This window comes from Corvus kubaryi, unplaced genomic scaffold (genome assembly GCF_017639235.1).
Source record: "Corvus kubaryi isolate FWS band 111438036 unplaced genomic scaffold, C.kubaryi_AGA036_p1.0 split3-73, whole genome shotgun sequence".
Classification (NCBI taxonomy): domain Eukaryota; kingdom Metazoa; phylum Chordata; class Aves; order Passeriformes; family Corvidae; genus Corvus; species Corvus kubaryi.
Window position 1 is genome coordinate 4,471,551 of NW_024582091.1, and position 25,335 is coordinate 4,496,885.

At 38.7% G+C, this 25,335-nt stretch overlaps 1 protein-coding gene across 5 annotated transcripts in view; it reads left to right on the top strand.

Moving 5' to 3' along the window:
- The first annotated feature begins 201 nt into the window (after positions 1-201).
- Positions 202-25,335, top strand: part of LOC121659170 (muscular LMNA interacting protein) — a 105,967-nt gene continuing 80,833 nt past the window's right edge. The window contains exon 1 of one of the 5 annotated variants that reach the window (XM_042017040.1): positions 202-460. In XM_042017040.1, the coding sequence (XP_041872974.1) occupies positions 398-460 (63 nt within the window). In that variant the 5' untranslated portion in view covers positions 202-397. The remainder of the gene's footprint in view (positions 461-25,335) is intronic. The other 4 variants (XM_042017039.1, XM_042017038.1, XM_042017037.1 and 1 more) reach the window with 4 other exon arrangements.

Genomic DNA, 25,335 nt, shown 5'->3' on the forward strand with positions numbered 1-25,335 from the left:
GAACTTAGCAGAACAGGAGCCTCCTCTGCTCTCTTACCCTGGTCTGAGAAGGAAGGGTACCCCGTCAAAAGCTCAACAGGATTTTTCAGTGTGAGCTTTTGGGATAGAGGGGAACAAGGAGAGAATGAATGGGGCTGGTAACCAAAATCCATCCTGAACAATTTGCTGTGATACCAAACCAATGTTTATTGTTGTCAAAGGCAGCTGTCTCTCTTCTCTCCACGCTTCTATTTGTGGATTTTCAATGGCTATAAATGGAAACACATGCTGACCAGAAATCACCACAGCGCTCCTGATACTTTTCTGTCCTGACTCCAAAAGTGCAGGGATATCTAACATGTAGTCAGGTTGAATCATTTCTGCTCAGGATATTAGCTGATTTTTATTCCCCTGGGAAATGGAGTTAGGAAAACGTGAAAGCAAAGCCTCAGGAAGAGAAGCCTTAGAGGAAAAGCAAGTGGTAAGCTATGTTGAGAAACGTTGATATTTTAAATTTTTTTTATTGTAATTATAAGCAGGAAAAGGAAATAATCTATTGTACTTTATAGGAGTATTTCCTGGCTTCCTTTAACCACTGACCTTGAAGATTAAAACTTTATTCATGTATGTTAAATTAATTATAAATTAATTATGACAGTACATTTCTATGGAAATTATGGAAATTTGTGAATGCATTTTGTGTGCATGTGAAATGCAAAAACTGAAATCTAGTTAAACTTTGATTTGTTATCGTAACCCAAACTGATAGCTAATATCTTGAGTTCCTTCTGTTTTTCTTAAGGGACAATTTCGTATCTTTGCACATTATGTTCCATAACTTTAGATCAGTAAATGGCAGAAGAAATTTTTTGTGTCTGGAGTGAGTCTGAAACTTACTGAAAAGAGGTGTCACCAAAACAAATTATTAGGAGAAAGTGAAAACAGTCAAAACAATTAGCTTATTCCTAATTAGCTGAGGCTTGCAATGCAATTTATAATTTGCCTTGTGTTAATGAGGTTTTTTTCTTGATATCACAAAAAGGGCAGTTTTTTCTTGGCTTTGCAAAGCTGTCAAGAAAAGTGGTCATCACTCTTGCTAAGAAAGAAATTAGCACTGAATTTTTTAGCACTTAAATGGTGGTGTTGTGTTGATTTGGTTTCGTAGTGGGCCAACTTTTACTCCTGTTTAATCACAACGTTGGCCTCCACTAGCCTCAGTTAAGTGAGTTTTGGCAAGCCTGTGTGTTAGTTAACAGTTTTAAATACAACTTCACCAAGGCAAGATGCCTTGGGTAGGAAATAGGGAAAGCAATGAAACTGAAAGTCATGACCTGGTCTTACAGTATTTTTCTTTAAAAAAGCAGTGTTTATCTAAAGAGTAATATCTGAAAGAGCATTGCTAAAGCTCCAGCATTAAGTTCTAATGGAAATACTATTTATTGTTTTAATTGTTCATTTTCTCATTAATTAATTCTTTAGACAATGACCTCATTTTCAATTTGTGGTTGATATCTAAAATATGAAGAAAACTCATCAAAATTAAAAACAAGTATAAAATCCACTTAATCTTCAGGGAACATTTCAAAGGAAACCCTTGAAATTTTGTTTCAGCTCATGCATAGAGAAAATATATAGCCATGTAATCAGCCAGTATGGTTATCTAATTGCAGACCATATCCTCATGCACAAAGTATTGACCAGCCAACCTTAAGTAAGGCTTTTCCAAAATGCAGAGTGCTTCATTTGGAACACTAATGATCTGCTGATGACCTTCTCTGTGTGCATCATTTACTAATTTTAAGAATAGCAAACTGGAGCAAACAGGGACCCCAGTGATGGGAGCCGTGCTAACACCCACGTCAGGTCACACACTGTTCAGTAGTTTCAAAACTAAATCCTCCCAACACGTTGAGCTGAGAGTGTCCCTTGGCAGTGGCAGGTCACATTCCCGTGGATGCTCAGTGAGGGGGATACAGACACCTTGGCTCAGTGTGTTTCTCACCACTCTGTTCAGTGGAGGAATGCCTCAGCTGTACACCAGTTCTCCCAGCCCTTTCCCTGTCCCCTTCCAGCTGAGCCCCAGCCTCCTCTACATCCCACCTCAAACTGTCTCTGCCTGTTTAGTCTTAATGCCTTTCTTTTTGTTTGCTAGATTGATTTCCCTTTGCCCCCACATTTTTTCCCTAGTTGTGTATCTCCTGGATTTTTATTGATTCTGCCCTTTTTTCTTTGTTACATGCAGGTCAGGTCAACTGACTGTGTGGTAGCAGTGTCAATCTGTGGCACAGATGCTATTTGTACATGCTATTGTTGGTGTCTGTTCACATATTTAACTTCAGTAGAGCAAATACATAAACTGTTTCATATTCTGCTTCCACCTCTTGTGCTGCCTTTTTGCACTTCAGCTCAGTTACAAACTCTGTTTGGCCACACTGGTGTCCTGATAAGTCTGCTTGTATTCCTGAATCATGAACAGTCTTGCATGTGTGTAAGAGGCTGTTTTCAAGGACGTGATGCCTTTCCCAAACTCCCTGTGTTTCCAAGCTGCCTTCTACAGTATCCCACTTACCAGCTTCTGGATAGGCTGAAGTCACTTTTCCTAAAGCCCAGGGTGTGTGTTTTGGTACTTGTCTTCCTCAGCTCCCTGCAAGGTCTTAGGCCTCACTATTTCACAGTCACCAGAGCCAAGCTTGCCACTGAGTGTAACATCCACAGCCACTTTTCCCTTGTTTATGAATAACAGATCCAGCTGTGTATGACACTGGTTGGCCCATCCTGTGCCTGAATCAAGAAGTAGTCCTTGACACCCTGCAGAAACTGTCTGCAGTGCTTGTGCCTTGCCATTTTGTTCTCTGCAGGTGTCACAAAAGCTTAAGGCTCGCGTGAAAAACCCCAAACAAACAGGGTGTGGAGTCCAGATACTTCCCTGAGTTGTTTAAAGAAATTGTTGTGAGCAGCACTGCCCACTTCCTGACCCCTTCTGTGCTGTCTATAGCCCAGTCCCACTGTGATGTCACCCTCCCTGGCCTCTCCTCTGTCCTGACCCAGGAGCACTCACCCAGCCCTGTTGTTCAACCTGTGCAAAAATTCTCCACATTTTAGCTGCTGCTGCACACAGAGATTGTCTTCTTTTCCCTGCCTTTCTGAAGAGCCTCACAGCACTATTGCCATGTGAGCTATCCCAGCATATCTCAGTTATTTCTGTAATGTTGTAGTTTTGTGACCTATATGTATTTGTATGTGTGAGACCAATCTTGGATTTGTATGCCTTGTTACAAATATTTTCTAGTTATTTTCAAAAGAACGAAGTCTATGTCATTCTGAAAATATTCTGATTGTAGCATGTCAATCAAATAGAGACCAGTTCATGCTCAGAGTCTAACATAAAAGACAACCTCACAGACAGGTTTATGAAGTGGTATTGTACCTTTACACTCACTGCTTACTGTGGATGAGATAAATAATATAAAATTCTCTACCACTTCAGGCTTTTTCACGTAATATTTGTGAAATTTATTGTTAAAGAATTCCTGTCCTTGCTTCCTGGAGGAAGACTCTTCGGCAGCCAGAATCCTGAAGAGAGTCTTTGTGTGGAGCTGACTGTGGGAATGGAAGATAATGGAGGGCCCATTTTATGAAGGGAAAATAGAATGACTCACTATAAAATAGATTGGACTAAGTAGATGGACATAATTTTCCTTTTCATAGCTTTGATAGCTCAGAAGGATACAGTAATTCTGGAGTTTCCCTACTGAAATGATGACTCACCTCAAAATAGTCTGTTTTCAGAAGTTCTCATACCTTAATGCATATTGCCTTATTTGAATTTATTTTAATTATATTTCACACTTGTCTCTTTCTTAGTTGATCTATTCTGTCCCCATGAAAAACAGCACATAAACTATTGCATTTAAGATAATGTTTACATTGGTATGTTTAACAGGGAACATTTAATCTTTGTACTATAGTTTGCATTTTAGGGTTTTTCTTCTTACATGGAGTAGCAATAAAGAACAGTTCTGTAGAGAATATAAATCAGCCAAATGGATATATGAATCAGAACGAGTTCCATGCACTCCTTGAAGTGGCATTAAGGTTAGGTTTTGAATGAGAGGGTTGCAGGACTTCATTCAGAGAATAAGCATTTGGTTTTCACAAACAGTATGTGGATACAACTTATACAGAGCAAGGCAATTTGGATCAAGTCCACCCAAGCAAAACAATGATTAATCTTTGTACTCTAGTAGCAACATCAAGAGTCCTGTCAATATCAGGTCTTCTCCATGGGAAGTGTGGGAAGTAGAGATTCCTTGAAGAAGGCAGCCTGTTTCCTGAAGTTTGCCACCTAAGGGAGCCCAGACAGAATGGAGGATGGTGACTAGTGAGGTGATGGCAGGTCCTGCTTGCAGGTTTTGTTGTTGATTTAACGACATGTAAACCAGGTGAGAAGCGAGCATGAGATGGGAAGGGTTGTTTGAAGAGCAGAAGATAAGAGAGCTGGGTGGAGGCTGGTGGGAGTGGGCAGGGCAGGGAGCGCTGGCTACAGCCATGCCTCCACGGAGACTTCTTCTGCTAGGTCACCCTCGCTCTTGTGCTGTGAGGGCTGGTGTCAGACAGCTAGAGACGGCAGCACTCCCTCTGGGCTTAGGCTGTCGCTTCTTTGCCAGGAGCAGGAGCCCGTGGCCAGTGCTCTGACATGCTCCCTCTGGGCATGCACCAGGCAGCTCCTGCTGGTGGTGGCTGCAGCCAGAGAGGTGTGCTAAAGCCTCAGTGGATCGCCCCAGGGAAGGAAGAGGAGCCGAGGGAAGAGCGAATGTTTCTTTGTGCAGATACAGGGAGTCAAACGCCTGGACAAAGGGATCATCTTTGGCAGCAGCAGAAATCTCCGTGGCTGAGTAACAGCAGAATAGCTGCGTCTGCTCAAAGCCTTTGGAGACGAACCGAGCTTGTGCCTGTGTGACACACCAGCCCCTGAGCCACTCCTCCTGGTGGGGGGAGCGAGCCTGGAAAGGTCGAGGGGGGAGGGATACGGTTGCTGCTCTTGGGAAGCAGCTCGAATTGGAGGCTGTGAGAGGGGCAGGTCGGTAGGTTCCTCGTGTATCAGGTATCTGGTGTCCGTGCAGAGCTCAGGGTCTCCACCCTCGTACACATCTAGCCAGGACGGTGGGGCAGGAGCACAGAACAGCACTGCTGAGGTCGCATCTTTCTCGTGGAGAGAGGAGGTGATGATCACAGCTTGTGAGGATGGCAGGGATTCCGAGGGGGAGAAGAACAGTGATGGAGCCCGGAGTGCAGAACGTACCGGTGCTTCAGCAGGTTACATGCTCTGAGCAAGCCGATGGCACATGCACACAAACCCCTCCTCCTCTGCCAGTTCTCCCACCTAACAAAGGACAGGCTAGGTGACTGCTAGACTGCCAATTTACATTCAGGTGAGACGGTAAAGGTGAGAGGTGAAGTGAGTTTTTGTTTAAGTCTGCTTTCCTCACTGGTTTACTTTGCACCTTGGCTTTTCTTCCGTCTGCTGTAAGAACACACCTACCCACAAAAGAAACTCCTAAAAATACATTGCCTGCCTGAATCCTTTCCTCAATTTGATAATTTGGTGCTGAAGTTTGAGTATCATGCTCATCTCACGGCATATGAAATTAAATAAACACAGAAGTCTAGAGTTAGAGGTGGTTTTATATGTGTATATATGTAAATAATTCCTGTGTATCTAAAATAAGAGTTTTAGTTCTTGCTGTGGAAGGTGTGTGTGATCTCCTCTGGGAGATTTTGTCATGTAGCTGAGTTCAGGTGGGTGAGTTGACACACTTAAGGCATTTTGTGCTACTTTGTCCCACATTACAGCAGCTTTGGCAAAAAGGATTGCTTCCACTTTCAAATAATCCAGAGCTTTGTAGATCAGGACTGAGGCTTTGTAGTTGCTACAGCAAGAAACTGGTAAGATCCTAACATGGAGGCAATTGCATCTTGCTGTACAGGTGTAGGAAAGTGACCAAGGCAGAGCTCCAGCCAGAAGATCACCATTTCCTCTTGCATACCTAGAGTTGCATTCCTGCCTAACTGTGTGGATGCATGGATTACTTCAGCAAGCAATCACCCAGAAGGAGGAGGAGGGAATAAACTTGGAGCCTGCACGTAGCAGCGTATTTTTAGCACTGTTGATGCAACGTTAAACAGGACAAAAGAAAATGGGAAGCACTGAATCCTGGTCTGCCCTTCTTTCTAATCCTGTCACTGAACATAAGTGTAACGAGGCAAGAGCTGCCTTTTTTTAAAGCTAATGCCAGTCTTACAGAGGCACTGCTGGAACATTTGAGGTAGGCTTTGGTTGCATCAGTGGGAAAAGAGCTATCTTGGAGAGGTGTCATCAGTGCAGTTTTGGTTGGAGGTTATGTGAAACATTACCATACAATCTCACACGGGTGTTCCGAAGAGAAGTGCAGCAGATTCCTGTAGGGTCTCGGATGTTGTGATAAAAGAGGCTTTTCATGAACAAGTAGCAATGGCAAATTTTAATGTTTTGGGGTGAGGAAAGAGAGCTCCTGTAACAGTTGGATCAATTGCTGCCACAAAGTCATGCAGGGCAATTCAATTGATTGAATTCTGGGTGAGGCATCAAGAAAAAGAGTGTTAGTACGGAGAGATAGCCCCTGTTGATGAACTAAAGCAGTTCTGGGAGATAGTTCTAGGAATGGAACTTTCTAGAATTCAGTTAAATTAAAAGATTGTTCTGTGGTATGCTATTGGTTTGATACTTGCCTGGATGATACCCAGGTGTAACTTGAGAGTTATGAGTGAGAGACCACTTCCAGAAATAAATTTGGCTATGGAGCCTGTTTAGAAAAAAACCCATTTTTTCCAAAGATATTCCTCAGGAATGTGTGAGTTATGGGTGATACTTGTGAAGAGGTTCGCTGTCCACTGCTGCTGCTCACACTGAAATTCAGAATGAACACTCGGAAAAGCTCCTTCATTAGAAGTATAGGGCAGCACTGGAACAACCAGGGTATTTCTGGACTATCCACTTTGGGAAATTTTCAGGACTGCTGATGGGGTGTCCAGGCTCCTGGATCATGTGTGTGCCTGGGTTTTGTGAGTGTGCATTTTTATTGATAATTTTTGCCTGTTCTGGAGCTAAGTTTCTCACTTTCTATGCAAATTAGTTGTCATATGCAATTCATTCTTCTGGACCCTTCTGGAGATGGGTTGGAGGACACTGGGGGTCGTTGGTGGTCTTGTTGGCAGCCATTTGTTGGCAGCCCATGCCTACTTCTAGACCTCGTTCCTGCACTTATGCTGTGCTGTGTTGTGCTTATCTCCAGAAACCAGAACAAGGATGTTTATCCCAGAAAAGTGCTGCCCTACCTCTGTATGGCCTGCTTCTCCAGTCACATGTAGTGAGGCATCAAGCCTCCCTCAAGTATGGTTGCTTATTTTCATCTCTTCTTGAGAAGAAGATTCTGGTGGATGAGGAGAAGCGAGAGTAGGGTTTGTTTCACTTTTTAAGAATATAGTCTGCTGCACTGATGGTAGCAAAGGCAGGCTGAAGAAACACAAACTGTGTGTGGAATGAGTTTGTGCTGCAGACAAATGATGAGGCACTGCTGAGGACCTGCCACTTCCTAACAGGTTGGAAAATGGAGCAATGCCTGGTGGTCCTTAATTTCTAGGACAATCTAAAATGTTTCCTTCCTGTTGCTTCTCCTTTAGAGGAAAGCACTACCCTCACCCCTAAGTTCTGTGTATCAAAGGAGCAGTGCTTCAACTCTTGATTGAACATGAAGGTCGTGCAGGAAACCTTTCTGCGTTTAATGCTGCACTGTTGAGACTTAATGGTTACCTTTTTTTAAAGGACTGATGGTGACTTGTAGTACATATTGCAAAATACTTTCTGATGGCAATTTTACTATATTAATACCTTCCTGGTAACAAAGATCCATTCTTGAGAAAAAGGAAAAAAAGCGGATTTGCTGAACTTAGGGGAAAAATTAATTTTGCTCAACCACTTTTAATTTGTTCAGAATTCTGAAAAGTAGAAAGTAACTGGTTGAAGCTTTCCGTATCTGGAATTGTATGCAAATAGATGTATTCATACCCCAGAACTGACAGAAATCCCCAAAGCAATTTCACATTTTTCTCTATGAGAGAGAAATTGAATCACTGCCATTCTTTCTTTGCTGTATCATGTTTCTTGATCTTGAAGAACATTTGGAAATCAAACATGGGAAAATTATAGTGTTTTTTAAATATTATGTTTTTAAATGATATGAAATGAACCGACAATATTTTCTTTAACCATTTAAAATCGAAGCTTCAGGGAAGAGCCATAAAAATTTTTTCCCCTGTTGAATAGATTTAAAATTGTTTTCATAGGAATTCCATGCATCTCATAAAATGTTACTGACAGTGCATTTATCACCATTTTACTGCTTCTTAAAAATACAGCTGTTGGTGGTGATTTTATATAACAAGAATACTTGAAAAAATCATTAGATTTTTCAGCCTCAAGCAAGAACTAAGTGGTTTAATATTCTTCTTTAGTAAATGCACTTTGAAATATATCCAGATCAAACCCGAACCATCAACTGAGTTAAGTGATGATCAGGCAAAGAGTAATTCTTAGCCAAGCTCCTGAGCCAAAACTCAGCTCTTTCAGCCTGAGACAACAAAAGCAAAATGCAAAGTGTCTGTATTTGAATTCCAGCAGAGGAGAGGACATGATTTGTCTTTCTCTCTGCTCTTCTTTAATAGATAATGTTGTCACTAATGAGATGGAATAGATCTCAGTTAAAAATGCAGCGGCTTTCCTTGTAACAATCTTATTTACAATCTTTTAGGTGAATTGACACTGATATTTACATATTAAAAAAAAAATCCAAAGAAAATGTCACTGTTTTTTTTTGTCAGCAGAGAAGTAGCTAAATCTTGACAAGAAAGATTTTATTTTTAAAATTTCATTTTATTTTTAATAACAATATATTCTAGCTTACACTGTCTTTTTCTGAGAAAGAAACTGTATGTGCTGAAGGATTATAATGATAAATGATTCCTGTAGTGACTTTCAGTTCCTCCGCAGTTTCTAAGGCTTAGAAGTCGGGGCTGTGGGCCCATGACTTGTGGTGACACAGTGCTGCATCGTGTGATGGATTGCCTGGGATTTTTAGGGGCTCCAGTGCACTTTAAAGTTTATCAGAGCAAATTTAATTTTCACTTTGTTTCATTTGCTTTGTTTTATTAATAAGTGTTATGATAAAAGTGTCAATAACATGATTACAGGCTATTTCTTTGTTCTCCAATGGTGATTTTTCTTAGGAATCACCATGGTCAACTGCATGAGGATACAATGTGACCTGAAAAAAAGAGTATTTACCCCCAGTGGTCTTATAAGTAAAATATGATAAAATAAAACCCAATATTTCATCCTTCTGTTTCCAATTGAATATTTTTTGCATTTTTTAAGAACATATGCTTCTTGACATATGCAGAAAATCCAAGTCAAATGGTTGAGTTGCCCAAAGAAAGGGAAAGCTGGTATTTTCACCCTTCCACATAATGGCAGTCAAAGGGATGAGTCCAGAAAATGGTTCTGCATACTGCAAAGTGCTCTCAGAAATTACCCCCTGGCAGCCAGGTGTGTGCATAGCACTCTCAAAATTACTAGGGACAAGTTAAACCAGTTTCTTGAAACCAGCTAAATTTGTAGATATTAGTAATTTTTAAGAAGTAGAAATGATCAGACCACTTGAGTTCTAGGAGCGCTGCCTCTGTGGAATGCTCAAGTACTGCAGATGTAAGTGTCAAGTAAAAGGATGGAAATAATTGTCATGGTGCTCTGGGCAGTGCAAGGCTTGGGAGGGGTGTGAGACTGAGCATTGCAGAATTAGGATGTGCTTTGACATGTGCTGATTTAGATTTTCAGAATATACTCTGGTGCAGCAATATTACGTATTCCTTAAAATTCAGGACTTATTCGAAGTGTTGACCCCAGTATTCTGAAGGAATCTCTTTGCTGTTTCTATATTGGAGTTTCTTGATAGGAAACTCTATTAAGAACAGAATTACTTATATGCTGTTATGTTTGTTGTGTATTGTAGATATCTTGTAAAACATTATTTGTCTATGAAATTGTATATTAGAATTTTCTAATTAATGTTTTTGTGTTCTGTTTTTATTACTATTTCTCGTACAAAATCTTACAGGTTTAGATGTTCTTTCATTAATGATGCAGGATAAAGTTGCCTTCTTTCAGACTCCTTAAACAAGAACAATTTGTTCCAATAGTGGAATTATATTTGAAATAATGGCTTTTGCATAAAGCACAAATAGTTACAGTAGTTATCTCACTGAGCTATCTCAGGGTGGCAGTGATTCGGTTTGATAGTTGTTTGTCTTCCTTTACAAGTACAGAAAGTGTCTTGTATTTTAGCTACCCTATTTTTGATGTCTGTGAGAGGGTACAATTCTAAGTGGATATCCACGAGTTTACACGTGTAGCCAAGAATTTATCTAATTTTTATATAACTGCATATAAATGATTTGTATGTCTAGTCACTGACATAAAATATATTTAGGTCCCTTCAGAAGCAGATAGCCACTTTCAATCAATGCCTGAGTGAGCAGATGATGATTTTCCAGTACATCTATAGTTACTTACATGTAACTATTGCAAACAGACTAAATTATACGTAAAGTGATGATCTGTGTGAAACGCTGCCCTACAGTACAACAGATGCAAAACAATGAAGAACAGTGTTGTTGTATTTGCAGGTGTGGGACATGCAGGTATGGGAAAGAATGTGCAGCATAAAGCATGAAGGGAGTTGATAAGCTGTTTTGTAAAACCAGCTTTCACTTTTGACACAGAATACAAAGGTATTTTTAACATTATTGGATGTTTCTGAGTTCAGTGCACCAGCTTTTGCTCTCAAAAGAAGAGACCAGGACTTGTTCAGAGTGTGACTGTGCCTGCTTCTGAGAGAATCAGGCCATTCTGGGAAGTAGCCTAGCCAAATATTCTTTTTTATCTGAGAAGTGGAGGAAATTGTGAGGGATTTTAGTGCTCCAGCTTAGTGAATTTGAAAGGAATCAGATAATATTTGGATTCCAAATGATTGTTTTGGTAACCAGTGGAGAATCTAACTCATTGCATAAATATTAATAATATTTGCATCATCATTAGCATTACTAATGCTGTAATTTTCTATGATTTGTGTTGCAATTTCACCCACAAATCATCTGCATCAGGGCCTTTTAGCTCAAGTTTAGGAGTAACCAATGACTACTCATCTGCTGAACACACTGCACATGCTATTGTATACTAAATTCTTCATATGAATTCGTTGTAAGTGTCTTTCAAGTTCAGATGTTTGTTTTAAGCTGCTATATTGAATATTTGGAAAAAGCATGAAGTGCTTCTGAGTATTGCTTCAAGTGATCTTGAAGCAATATTCAGAAGACTGTAAACAACTTTTTTTTTTCCCCATCTAATAAATATCCCAAAATAAACATCCCAAACTGTTATGTTCTTCAATTCAATAAATAGTTCCCTACTTAAATGTGTGTAATTTAAAATATGTAGATTTCATAAACAGAAAGTTATTGCCATAATTTACAATTTATGTATGTTTTTGTGCTGGAAAATGAAGCATGTTATAAAGCAGTTTTAATGAAGTTTTAAAACCATAATTATATAATAAGTTTAAAATGTTTTCAGAGGAATGAACATATCTGACAGAAAAATCATCAGAAAGTACATTTATATCTATTAACTGTGTGTTGAAATCAGTTATTTAGAATTTCACTGAAGTGACTGGCTAGGTATTACGTGGAATGGCAAGTACTGAGGGTGTTTGGAACTATGAACCCACAAAGAAATTGGAAGGCACTTTTTAAAAATAGACACAGAACAATGAATTCTATCTCAGTGAAGTTTATTTGCACCAGCCAGTTACTTTTCAAATTTTTGTTATGTTGTCATCTCTTAAGTTCACATTTTTGGTCTGTTATTGTGATGCGTCATCCCTGTCTGTCCTCCTCCAGCTGAACAGCAACACTCCACTGTCAGAAACGCCTCTGGTGCCTGCTTTCATAATGTGGCGTCTCCGCTTTCCCCGAGCATTGCGTGCTGCCTATCAGAGATGTGGGTCTGTGATACCTGAGTAATAAATCCCAGTCTGGCTTTGGGTGTGACATGAGCACCTGGATGTTGAGCTGAACCAAGGCAGTAGCACCTTTGGATAAGCAATAGTGGTAGCATATGTACCTAAGAACTTTTTATCCCCATATTTAGGCACATGTGGGTTTACAGATGCAGAAAAGGGATGAACACTGAATGGAGGAGGAATAGGGGTTGAAAAGTTGAACCTAGGAGAACTTTTGAGGTATAAGTGTTGCTTTGAATTACTGAATTGGTTTTGGTGGGGAGCTTCAGCCCTTTGTTGTTTCCTGAAGCAATGGGTCTTAGTAAAATCATTTTACTCTTTGCTGCATATGTCAGTAAAATCAATGCTGCAGGGAAAAGTACTGGTGAAGTGAAAAAGTGGAGTGAATCTGGGGGGCTCTTTGGGGCAGCTCAGTGGTGCTGTGACAAAATGTGGTTTGCACCACAAACCTTTTTAGTACTGCACACCATAGACACTGTTGTAATACACACATTAGACAAGACTTGAGGAGAAAGCTGGTAAGACAGGAGAGGCAGGGAGTCCTAAAAATTTTTAAAAGAAGGTGGAGAAAAAGTAATAGGAGTCTGAAATGGGAGAAATGAAAGAAAAGGAAAAAAAGGTAATTACTTTGAAAAATGAAGTAAAGAAAGGCTACAAGATGGTGGGAGTGAGAATTAAATAGATATGTGTGAATTTAAAAAGTTCAAGAAACATGGGAATAGAGATAGAGAATGAAAAATAGGGGATATGTTGGGCTGAATCTTCGGCAACCTTATCCTTTTAATAATTGATGTGTGGCTAGCTGTATTTTATTGGTCAATGTAATAATTCCATCACTTGTACCGAATATTAAGTTTCCTCACACTTTTGGTAAATAATTATGTAGAATTCCCAGAGCACTTGAGAGAACATCTGTAAATAACTTGTAAGTACAGCTTAACAGTGGAAACTCCCTCTGCTAATATATTTATAACAACCTTTCACACTGGTTAAGTGACTCTCCCAACATCTGTTAATTCCCCACTAGGCACATATAAGCCTCTTCCATGAAAAAGTTTAGTTGTGCTTTTTCACATACTGCAGGATGAGGGATTTCAGTAAGGAGACTAAAACCTTGTTGCTGTTGCATTTTTCTTGCTGGCTCCATCAGCACATCTTTCCACGTGGGTTGATGCTGATAGTAGGGAAAACTCTTTTCCTTCTGTACAAACAGGTTTTGCCATTGATTTCCATACCCAAGCCTAGCTGAACCATAAACAAGATTTCCCTCCTTTCCTTCTGGCACTTTATATAAAGCACAGGACTGCATTTGTAACTCAGTCTTAACCAATTGTTTTTGTGTTGATCTATAGAAATAGATGTAGATAGGTATAGAGAAGACTTTTATATCCTGGGACTGCTGCATAACTAGAAGCTATATTTCTACTGAGAAAGCTGGGAGTGATACTTTGCATCATATCTTCAAGTGAGAATGCTTCAGCTCTTTGCTTGATTCATTTTGCTATTATTATTTCTATGGTTAATACCTCTCCAGCATTGCAGACAATCCTCCTTTGCTGCTACTCTTTCAGTGGCGTGGTTGCCTTCTCACTCGACAGCACTAGGCAATGTGTCACATTTTTGGTTGACCTCTTGTTCTCCTGTATTTTCTGAAGTGTTTACAGGATTTGTGGCACTCCGGGCATGTGAGGCAGCAGCTGTGCTCCAGCCTGGCAGGAGCTTTGGGCATTATAACAAGAATTGTCCTTTCACAGCTTTGCAGTGCTCTTCAGTCCCATGGTTGGTTCTTTATTAAAGTCTAGAGATAACCTTGGATTTTTTCAGCATTAGGAAACCTGAAGTAATATCAGATAACATAAATTGGACTGTGCAATTGCCCTGGTTGTTTGTGGGATCTTACAAGGTTGTATTTTGGTTCCTTTGTTTTCATTTTGGCTGTCTTCTGTCACTTACAGGAACAACAGACTGACTGCTATTAATCTTTAATTTCTGATATATTATTTATTTTTTGGCATATACTTGCCAACCTGTTTCTCTCTGATAAATACTTAGGGTCACTACTTTGTGTGGTTCTATGCACACACTTCATTAGCAGCACTCCTCCACTGGTTTTGTTTGGATTGCTTCTGTGATTTAATGTCCATAGGGACCAGAGTTTGCAGTTGAAAAATTTGATAACTCCATGAAATTAATTATTGTAAGCATTGTGTGTCTGGCTGCTAATACTGAGATGAATGTAAGCACTTTCCCTTTAGGAAAAACGCTTACACTGTTAATTGCTAGTGCTCAGCTTCATGTGGTTCCCTTTCTAAAACACAGCCAATTTTGATTATATACCATTCTGTTTTGATTGAAAAAAAACAGCAACAAGGCCCAAAACTCTAAAACTTCAAATATTTTTTTTTAAAGCTTACCACCACAGAGCACAGGTTTATGCAAGCCAGCTGGCTTGCATACTGAAATAGTCCCTCTTCCTGTCAGTTATTATGGGCTCTCTATACAGGCTCGGCTGCAACAAACACAGGTAAAATTTGGGCAACCCCCCCAAACACACACAAGACTTTTTTTTAAAGGATTTTATTGAAAACTCTTGTAACTATTTCATGGCTTTAGCAGCATCTTAATATTCTTGTTAGGGGTACATGTGTGTCTATATCTATTTCTACCCAGTTTTGAAATAGCTAATTTACACTGATTGTACTGGAAGATAACAGTAATTTGTTACTCTCTGGAGTAGAATGGGATGAAGTGCAAAAGTAGAATGGGACTTAGTGCAAAAAATATTTATGATTCTTGTGTTTATTTGGATTTTTCACTTTTTATTTTTCTGTAAAGTTGATTTAAAAGTGCTCAAAAGAAATTGACTTAGCATAATACGACAGTTTTTCTTCTCAACATGCTTCTTTCAGTCATATAGGAGAGGTATTTAATATAAAGGATATGTCTCTCCTTCAGCTTGGCGTTTTTGGTAATGCATAGCAGCAGTGACTGCTGAAATACAGTAGTTAGCCTGATGGCTAATTTAAAAGTAAAAGGAAAATAGGATGTTTGGATAGAAAGAAAAAGAATGTCATATGTAAAATATTTCTTACCACAAACAGGTCAGAGCTTATTTTGTGTTGCAATAATAGTTCACTACTGAGCTCCAAAATATTATTGGGAAATCCTTATGTGTCTGATTCTTCAGAAAATAGTTAAGGTGTTTAAGAAGAGGGTTTTGAGCCATGGTTTGGTGTTTCACTGCCCTAAAAAAAGGTACAGGGTTAATGTAGCATTGGAAGAAAGAAACATTATAAAAAACAACCTTATCTCTTACTGTCCGTGTTCTCTCCTAAAAAGATGGAGGTAAAAATTCAATTATCAGCATTAGTCACAGTCTAAGATTTGAGTTCCACAGAAAAAACATTCTGCAGTCAAATTCTGCTGCTATTCTTAGGAATTTTTCAACTTTGCCCAAAAGGATGGAAGATGAGACCACTGCTGCTGAGTCACATTGATGACTAACAGAATGGATAATATCAAGTAGGTGTTTGGCTCCAGCACTAACTCTCCTCACCAGTAAATATCTCTACTAAAAGAATGTATGATTAATACATTAATATGATTAAAAATGACCAAGCACAAATGTTTTGAAGTAATATTGTGCAAGCAGGTAAGGTGGTGGCTTGCATTTTTTGTTTGTGTGTTGGGTGCTTCCTGATATAAAACTGAGGCTTAACCTGCATTTTTTAATCCTGGACAAAAATGATATGAGTGAGAGAGGATTATAATATTCCTTGCTTGGCTCACTGCTGTAAGAACAGCATTGGCAATATGAGTTCAGACAACAAGACTGAATGGGAGGTCCAGTCCATCTAGCTCAGTGTCCTGTCCTTGACTGTTACCTGCAGTTCATGCTTTTTGGGAAAAAAGGCACAGTGAAAAGGATAGATATTCCTGTGCCTTCCTGTTTCCCCTGAGCTTGGTGTAAATAAGTGGATCTGTTCACCGTGGATGTATTTTCTTGGGTTTTGATCTGTTTTTCTTTTTGGCATCTGGAACTTCCTGATGCAGCAAGTTTCATAATAACTATCTGTTACATGAACTGCCACTTTTGTTTGTATGATAAATTCATGTGGTGCCTCATGGCAATTTTGTTCTTATACCAAGAATCCATGACACTGGAGTAGAATTTTAGCTTTATAGAGATCTGGTTTTCTATACAATATTATGGAAGGCATAGTCTTGCTCTAGGTACCCACTGGCTTATATTTACAGGGAATCTTGTGCATGAATGGTCCAACTAATGTTACTTAGACAGTCATCATATCCCCTCTTTGAGATGTCTATCATGTACGTCTGAGTGAGAGTAATCTGATTTTTAAAATATCAGTTAAAAAAACCAAGACTGTGATTAATCTGATCCATATTAAACATTTACCTTTGAGTAGGATGGGCTGCATCTCAGAAGTGCCAATTCCTCTGTATTGCATGTAAAGAGAATGTGACTTAGATGTGGATTTCTGTTCTGGACACCTTTGCATTTAGTCAGATGAATGTTGCTTTTGGGGAGGTCATTCACTACAGAAGAAGAAATATACATTGTATTTATATATGCATTCTGAAACAGATGCTCTATGAAATCATTCACCATATAATAGACTGGTAAAATGCGTTTTACTTGCTGTCCTTCCTCAGACATCCTCTGGGCAGGTGGTAGCTAGACCCTTTGGGCACTAGCTAATGTGCTTTTGCAGTACAGAAAGAAATGGCAAGGAAATTTTATCCAATGAATACTCTTAAAGCAGGGTTTTTTCTTAAAGCCTGACATCATGGTGTGCCCACTTTTTTGTGAAATTGTCTATAACCTCAAGAGAGCCCATTCCTTGGATGATGTATTTCATTTAGATTGTAAAGAGGGCTCCCAGCACAATGTCTCTTCAAAGGTCACCCAGAACATTTTGATTAATGCTATCTTGTGTCTATTTGACAGCTACTAAAAGGGAGGAAAAGAGAACACACAAAAAAAGCAAGGCAGTGTGAAAAAATCCCTTTGCTCCTTAACTAAAGCAAGGTGGCAGGTAAATGTTATCCTCACAAGCACATGGGGTGCAGTGGCTTGAAGAATAAGAGATGCTCCCAGGGCCAAGGGAAGAGGAGAGCTGGTCTCTCTGCACCTGGGAGATAGTGAGCCTCAGCTTGCAAGTGCCTTGGTGGTGTGCCTTTAGTTGAGAGCTTGCCATCTTAAATCCATTCCAAAAATTTGGTCTCCCTGATGGCTGAGGAATCTGTTGCTGCCATACTGAATGTTGGCACAAACATGTTGCCTTGCAATTGATGTTGCCCTTCTGATGTCAGCTCTTTCCTGATCCTGATGCCAAATCCATAGAGTTTGATTCAACTAGGTAATTGGAAATTATATTTTGTTTTAACCATTTTCCAGTAGGAAAATATGAGAGAAAAATTTATTCAAAGACATAAACAATTCAAGACTGAGCCAAAAAGTAAGCTTCAAGAACCTCTAGCATTTGGCTTACCCTGGTTTTGCAGTTTCGGTAGCTAACAGCAAATGGCATTTAGTTCCCAGTTGTGCTTTCTGGCATTCTAGCACTATTCTTTCTTAAAAAAAAAAACCCAAACCCTAAAAGACCTTCAGAACTATTTCTTGATTGTTCTGGCATTCCAGCATTCATCCCCACAAAAATTTCAGGTGCCAGCATGATACTTCAATACAGAAATTGTAAAGAAAATATCAGAGTAACTTTTAAAACTTATTCAAGATCTCTGCTATGAACTTTGGATGTGAAAGGCAGGCTCTAGATGTTTGAGGCCTACAGAAGATTTCAATATTTTACTTGCTAGTCTTCAGGAATAATTGAAGAAGTGAGAGTGGGTAGACCCCAGGTTACAGTAATTTTTCTCCTACTATTTCAGAATCTGATTTTGCTTCAATTACCTGATTTTCATTCCCTAAAATCAGAAATTTAGAAGTTCTTATTTTAGATAACAGGGCTAATCAACAGGCTGTGATTCATCTCTCCTGAATTTAGATAGCTGCATTTACATCTGAAGAGGCTATCTAGGCTCCTGTTGCAGTCAGGGAAGGAATTAGGGACTTCTTGGGCATTATTCTGTGATGTAGTTTAGATGCCTATCTTATGGTGAAATGTATTGTTCTCTAAAAAGTGCCTATTCTCTCCCCTTTGACAATAATGGACCCTTGAACAAGCTCACACTTAGATTTGGTAAATATTTGTTTCCTTAAGTGTCTGTACAGGAAATGTCCATTTAAGTTTGCAGAAACTTTGGCTTTTCATATTATTGCAATGCTATTTTTTTTGTCTTTCAATTTATTTAATTCATTGCTCAGAGTTATATTAGATGTGGAACAGGGGTATCAGCAGGCACACCAAAATTTTAGATGTGAAGTTCAAGATATACACAAGTGAAAATGCAGAGAAAATGTAGACTGAAATCTGGGCACAGTCCCAAGAAACAGCTGTTTACATTCCTACTCCTGTGGAAAGGGTTAGGCTATTTTAAGAACCACTGGTTTTGATTGATAGCAGAGGGGATTCCAGTCTGAAAGAGTATTTTCAGCATGTTAAGTATGTCAGGCATTTATTATCTTACACACTCTTGTCTTTTTTTCATGTTTTCTGAAGCTATTTTTCCCCACAACCTCTTTTAATATTCTCCTACACCCTATATATTCTTTCTGATAGATTGGGCAAGCTAACAAGGCTCTGCTCATGTTTCTCACTTGAACAGTAAAGGACCAAATGATTAGGAGAGCGTTCAATTTGTACTGTTAATTATATGAATTTAAGTACAGCAGTTTCCAGGTTGTAATAACCATAACTCCTTCTTTTTAGGAAATGTTGCCATTTAGACTTCACCACTGCAGTGGGATTGACCCACAAAGCTTGTAGATTCCTTTACTGAATTGTCAAAGAGAATAGTCCTGGAAGACTACTCTCCTTGCTGTGTTTGTGAATTCAGCATGGTCTCTATGATTTAGTTACTAGTCAGGAAAGAAAAAATTGTGAAGGGACATCATGTGCCTTGAGAGAGGGTAATCACACCTGCAGAAAAAAATTGGCTGTGTGATAAAAGTAATTATCTGTATTTTCCTAGCAACTCCAATGTGTTTTGGGAAAGTAGAATTAAGAAATGTGGGGGAAAAAATCTACTCATGGGATGATTTACATATACTTAAATGCTTTTCACCCGGTATTAATTCGTCAAAAAGAGAAGGTAATTATTTAACTAGTATGCATTCACTGATCATCACAGTTACAGTCAGTGTATCTGCCTTCAAATAATCAATGAAAGCTTCACTTGGACTGCAGAGAACTTTTCTACGCCTTTGTCATGAAAGTGCAGGACAGAAATATGTGGAAATCTCCCACTTCCATTGCTTGAACTTTGCTTAATTCCAGAGTGTATATACTCTGTGGAGTATGAATTAAAGAAGTAAAATTACGCAGGAACTCTGCAAAAATTCTTTCAAGAATTAACTGGAATTATAGCAACAGATGAACCAGTTGATTGTTCTCATCTAGTTTTCCATTTCTGTTAGAAAATCATAGTGCAGAAAAATTCAGTTCTAGGAAAAAAAGTGCTTTGCAATATAAAATCTTTACAGACAAATGAGCTTTTCTCATTTAAACAAGAGTAACTTTACAAAGGACACTGTCTACAAACAAAGAAGGACATTTGTAGGAAGAGAGAGGGTTATATCTCACCTGATAAACCTTATTAATACACATAACCAAGCTGTGCTGCATCACCAAGAGTGATGTACTCAATAACAAAAAAAAAACCAACCTGTTTTTTGCAAGGGTAAGCTGAAGCGTGATACATATGTGCCTATAGACACAAAGTGACACAGACAGAAATGAAATCCATGGTATTTATCGAAGATACTGACCATGGTACCCATAGCAGGTGAACCCACTTAGTACCTGTGTAACTGAACCAGACACTCTGCCTCATTGCACCTGGTGTCGGATTAACTTAATTTCCTTTGTGCTTGCACTTACTGGAATGAAATCAGAAGTCATTGGCAGTATTTTTTTTAAATTGTTTTTTCTTAGGCTGTTTTGTACAAAACAGCCTAAAACTTAATTCTCCAGGGAGAAATTCTACATTGCCTGAGGTAAAGCAAAAGTCTGGACAGTTGAACCAAGGAGACAAAGAACATCACTTGCAGACAAGGAGTTGGGCTGAGGAAGAGCTGGAAAGGGAGCTGCTCTTTCTCTCAGTCGCATTGCTCACTGGATTACAGCCTCTGCAAATCAAGCTGGCTTAACTGAAGTTAAGTAGTATGAAGTGGAAATAAATATATATAAAAATGTTAGCCCCAGTCTGCTTTGGTCAAAATTTACTAAAAAAAAAAAAAAATCAGTTTTACTGAAACTTGATGTGGAGTTATTCCAGGCTCTCTAGAAGATTCTGTACCTCCACTTGACCCCCAACATGCATGAGACCATGGAGCTGGCTGCCTTATTTTTTTATGGGGTCCCACCCTGCTTTTGTAAATTATTTGCTTAATCTACAGACCCAGAGGGATGTCTTGGAAGACACCTTAAGTTTTGTTTGCCTTCCCACCACCAAGCCCACTGCTCTAAAGATACTGTAAATCTTAAGAGAGAAGGTAACATATCAGCACTGAGACAGAGCAGTCCAATATTCTGGCATGTAGATTAGTCCAAGAGACAGTGCAATATTATGGCATGTACATTATTTTCAGTCCGTTTAGTCTAAAACAAATCTGGTCTCTTCCTATTTATTTTCCAGATTTATACCACAATTCTTGGACTAGAGATCACTGAAGACAAAATATTAAATGGCTCATTCTGACCATAGTTGCCAGCTAGCTTACTACAGTGCAAAGCAAGAAGTCTCCTTTTCTGGGACCTGAGATGAAAGGCTTTTCCCACTCAGAGTAAGATTCAGACATAATTCAAATATCTCATTCGAAATTCTGGAAAAGCAATTTTTAGTTCCCTTCAAATCATGGGCTTTCAAGGCTTTTGTATATGAAAATTTCCCAACCACATTCATTTCAGCTTCAATGACTTCATTTTACAGTATACTCTGAGTGTGTTGGTGCCAGTCTGAAACCATATGTCTATCACAAATGCAGAAAGCGGAAGTTATTTTGGTAAGTCCTTTGATTCTATGAATTTGATCTGAGCCCCCCTCACAGAACAGAGATCCATGGGGTGGTAATTTCTATTTAATACATAGGGAAAGGGAAAAGAAAAATCGTTGTCCTCTTTTAAAAGACATCCTACTGGAGTGGGGCGTGGGAATGTGGGTGCCTCCAGCATGCTGGAGACATAGTCTTTGAATAATTTCTTTAAACCAACCTTAAGATGCATCCCAACCCCCAAATCTCACCCTCTGTTAATAATGTCCCTTAACTATTGGTGGGCAGTAAGCAATCATAACTGCTGAATATTTTCGTAATATTACCTCTTGCAAGAATGGCCTGTTGCCTGGTGTTTGGGGAATACATGGGGTTAAGTTTCTTCAGGCAGACTTTATTCAGAAAGCTTGTTTGAAAAGGAAAAACAACTGCCTATATTACACACCTGCACCTGTTTAGCACTGTAATCATCTCTATATTGCCAGCCTCTTCCGACTGTAATAGAAAGAATATTTGCTAGATGGCATGGCAAAATGTTTCCTGATCCCCAGCTGAAATACTTTCCTGCTCTGTTTTTTCCCCACGGGTTCTGTGGTGCAGGCCAGTGAAGCCACAGGGAGATACAAGGAGTGGGTGGCAGTTCACATCAGTGGAAGAAGAAACCCACAGTCCCTTAATACACCTTCAGATGAGTTTTACCTCTGTAACGAATTCCTCCTCAGATACTTCACATTTTATGCCTTCCCAAAGCTGCAGGATTCCTTCTTTACTACTGCACAGTTTTAGCTCTTTATAAGCTTTGCTCCATCATTATTGTAATGTTTTCTCATAGGCACAGTGGTGTCAGATTTTTTTGTTTTGCTTACTATTACCAACATATCTAGACAGCTTTAAAGAAAAAAGAAGAGACCTTCAATGGTTTATGTGATGCTAAAGTTGCTACTGCTCTGCAGCAGCGTGCTCCACAGGAATGGAGCCATATGGTATGTAATGTTTTATATGGAATTATGCATCAACAGACAGTATAGATGATAAAAAGTCTGAAGGTGATCACCAGGTGATCTCTGGTTTAACCCAGACCTGTGTTAATGAACAAAGGTTTGTTTTTCTTAAGAGATTCTCTACCTCAAAGGAACTAGTATTATGGTGATCTTGTGGTTAGAAAGCTATTTGCTACTTTCTTTGTCATGCTTGAGGTATAGTTTAAGATTTGCCTACATGTTGCAAGGACTGTATTAAAGAATATGGTGTCATTGGCTTTCCCTTTTCTCAGTGCCATGTCTTTGTTAATTTTAATTGTTTAATTTTATTTGGTTTAATTTAAAATGGTGTTTCATTGCAGTACTTACTGCATGGATCCAGTATGTTTTTTGGGAATACTTTTAGAGAATTAAGTTTCAACAAGGTGCAGTAATGCTTATACATACTTAGGTACATTTAAGCATGAAATTGGTTCTTTTTGGAAATAACAGACAGATCCCTGAGGCGATTGCCTTTATACCATTGGTTTTCTCTATCACTAGAAATGAACTTGGCTGGCTCATATAAAAACCACTTTGCTTCCATAACAGGCAGAGAAATGTAATTGTTTTTGTAGAATTGCATACCATAAGTTCAAAGGGTGTCAGTGTATTTCATTACAGTTGCAGTTGACTGATGGAGATTAACCTTATGCTAATCACTGTAAATGTAAAACCTTCTGTCTCAGATAGTGCTTACTACAAAGATTACTGATGTAATTCATGCAAAAAATAAGATTTTTTTTTTTAGTTGTTTAGAAGCCATTTTAAAATCTGACAAACTAATACATTACTTCTGACCATCTATAATATTTATGGTGCACTTCCAGTCATACAAGATATACTGTTCCTGAATTTGGACAGCAAAGAGGAAAAATCTTCAAAGTTGACAGCATTTCAACTCTTTAAAGGATCAACTTTGTGAAGTAATAATATTGTTAACATTTTTATAAGTGATTCTTCAAATAATTTAGTCCCAGTCATGTGTCTTGCTTAATGAGATGGATATTCAAGTCAAAAAGAATAATAACAAAAAGATTGTTATTCTGGAGACGCATATAAAGAGTAAGCTATAATGCCTATTTTACATTTAGTTCTGAATTTTGCACAGTAATAATTTCTAGCCTTGTTAATAGTATAGACTTCTGTCTCATGTTTTGGGAGGATCTAGCACAGGATTAGACTAGGTTTCCATGGCAGAATATAACCCAAGTCCACCCTGTGCTTTCTTTTCTCATTAGAGAAAGTAAGACCAATACATTTGACCGCACATAAACATTTTCATTAAAGTATTCTGGACAAAATTTAAGGACGTTTCTTCACTGAAGTCAACAATGAAAATCTCAAAGGCCCTTCTGGTCCCAGAATTTCCATCCCACCTCTCCCCACCTCAGAACTCATTAATTGGTTTGGGCAGATACAACACTACATTGACCTCCTTTGGTCTCAGTGAGCCATGGACACGCTGCTCAGTGACTGTGACCTGAGCACCCTCTACCACCACTGTGGGCAGTGTTCACCAGAGCCTGTGCAAGTAGGTATGAGCTACAAAGGACTAGTTCCAGGTTGCTAGAGATTTAGGGATTAGTCTTTCCTGAAGGTGATACTTGGGCACAGAAAAGCTGCTGTCATGAGTGTTTCTAAAGGGTATTTTTATTTTATGAAGGCTGTCACAGCTGAAAAACAGTAGTTAGGCTAAAATGATGGGGCAAAAGGTTTTTTGTCTCCTTTATTTACAATGGAAAATGCAACATATCTTTTGCATATATATGTGCCAGGGTCTTTAATAAAATCTTCACTGGGAGTGAACCTGTAAAATTATTTCAAAATCTTCTGTAGGTAATCAAACATTTCTATTGTACTGCTATTATTCTTTTACTAGATGGTATATGTGGTACTAAAAAATGATATATTTTCATAATATAAAAGATATTAGAATATCCAACTACAATCACTCTTAGTCTTTTATAGTATCTACCTTGGCAGAACCTTAGTTTGCTTGTAATGCTTGAAGGTTTATTATTTATTCATCAGCATCCTAAGTTAGACAGCCTTGGTATCTCAGCTGTCTGTGTCAGGGCATGTTGATTAGTGTTTCTAGAAAGATTTGGCATAAGCTAGGTTGATGATGGCAGAGACGTGGGTAGCATATGTAGTGCATTATCACTATACATTTTCAGTGTTGACAGGAACAGAAGGAAGCTGACATAACACATCTTGATAAGTAATACTGCTATTACCAGTGTCACTTTTATCATCAGCTATGCAAAACATTGACCTAGGACTCTGATTTGATGTTAAAATAACATTGGCATGTATTGACATATATATTATGTTGTTTTTGTCATGACATTCCTTGGCAGGAGTAAGATTATTGCTTCAGTTTACTTGTTAGCATTGCCCTTAATATCTCCTTCAGAAGGCAGTATTTATTTTTGTGCCTGTTTTTTTTCTCCTAGTGACAAAGATAGCATTTATTGGTTTGGATATGAAAAGCTTATAGGTAACATTTTCGTATGAGAGGCTGCCATACAATTAATTTCATTGCCAGCAATTCAAGTAGTGAACAGACTCAATGTCATTCAAGGAATTTTTTCTTTCAGAATACAAATCCATTTTTGGTATTTCCATAAAAATTTGATGTCTGGAACAGCATACTTTTTCTGTTAAACGTGGACTAGTACTATTACTTACGTAATGATGTATCTTTAAAATGTGCCTATCATTTGATTGCAATTTGAAGTTGATTAGAGGTTTCTAACTTCTGAATGTGAATGACTGGTATCAAAGTACTAGGCTGATCTAGTGGAGGTACTCTGGAAAACAACATGCTGCAAATTGCATAACCCTCCAAAGTACAGGAATTTTAGGGTGATATAACTGGCATGGACTCTGAATGGCTGGTGGGAACTTGAGCTGTGAGGCATTTACTTGCACAAGTTCATGAAGACTTAGCACTCCAGAGCTCACTGGAGTTGATTTGGCCATAGATTTTATTTTCGCCGTGTAGGTACAATGGCAGGATACAGTA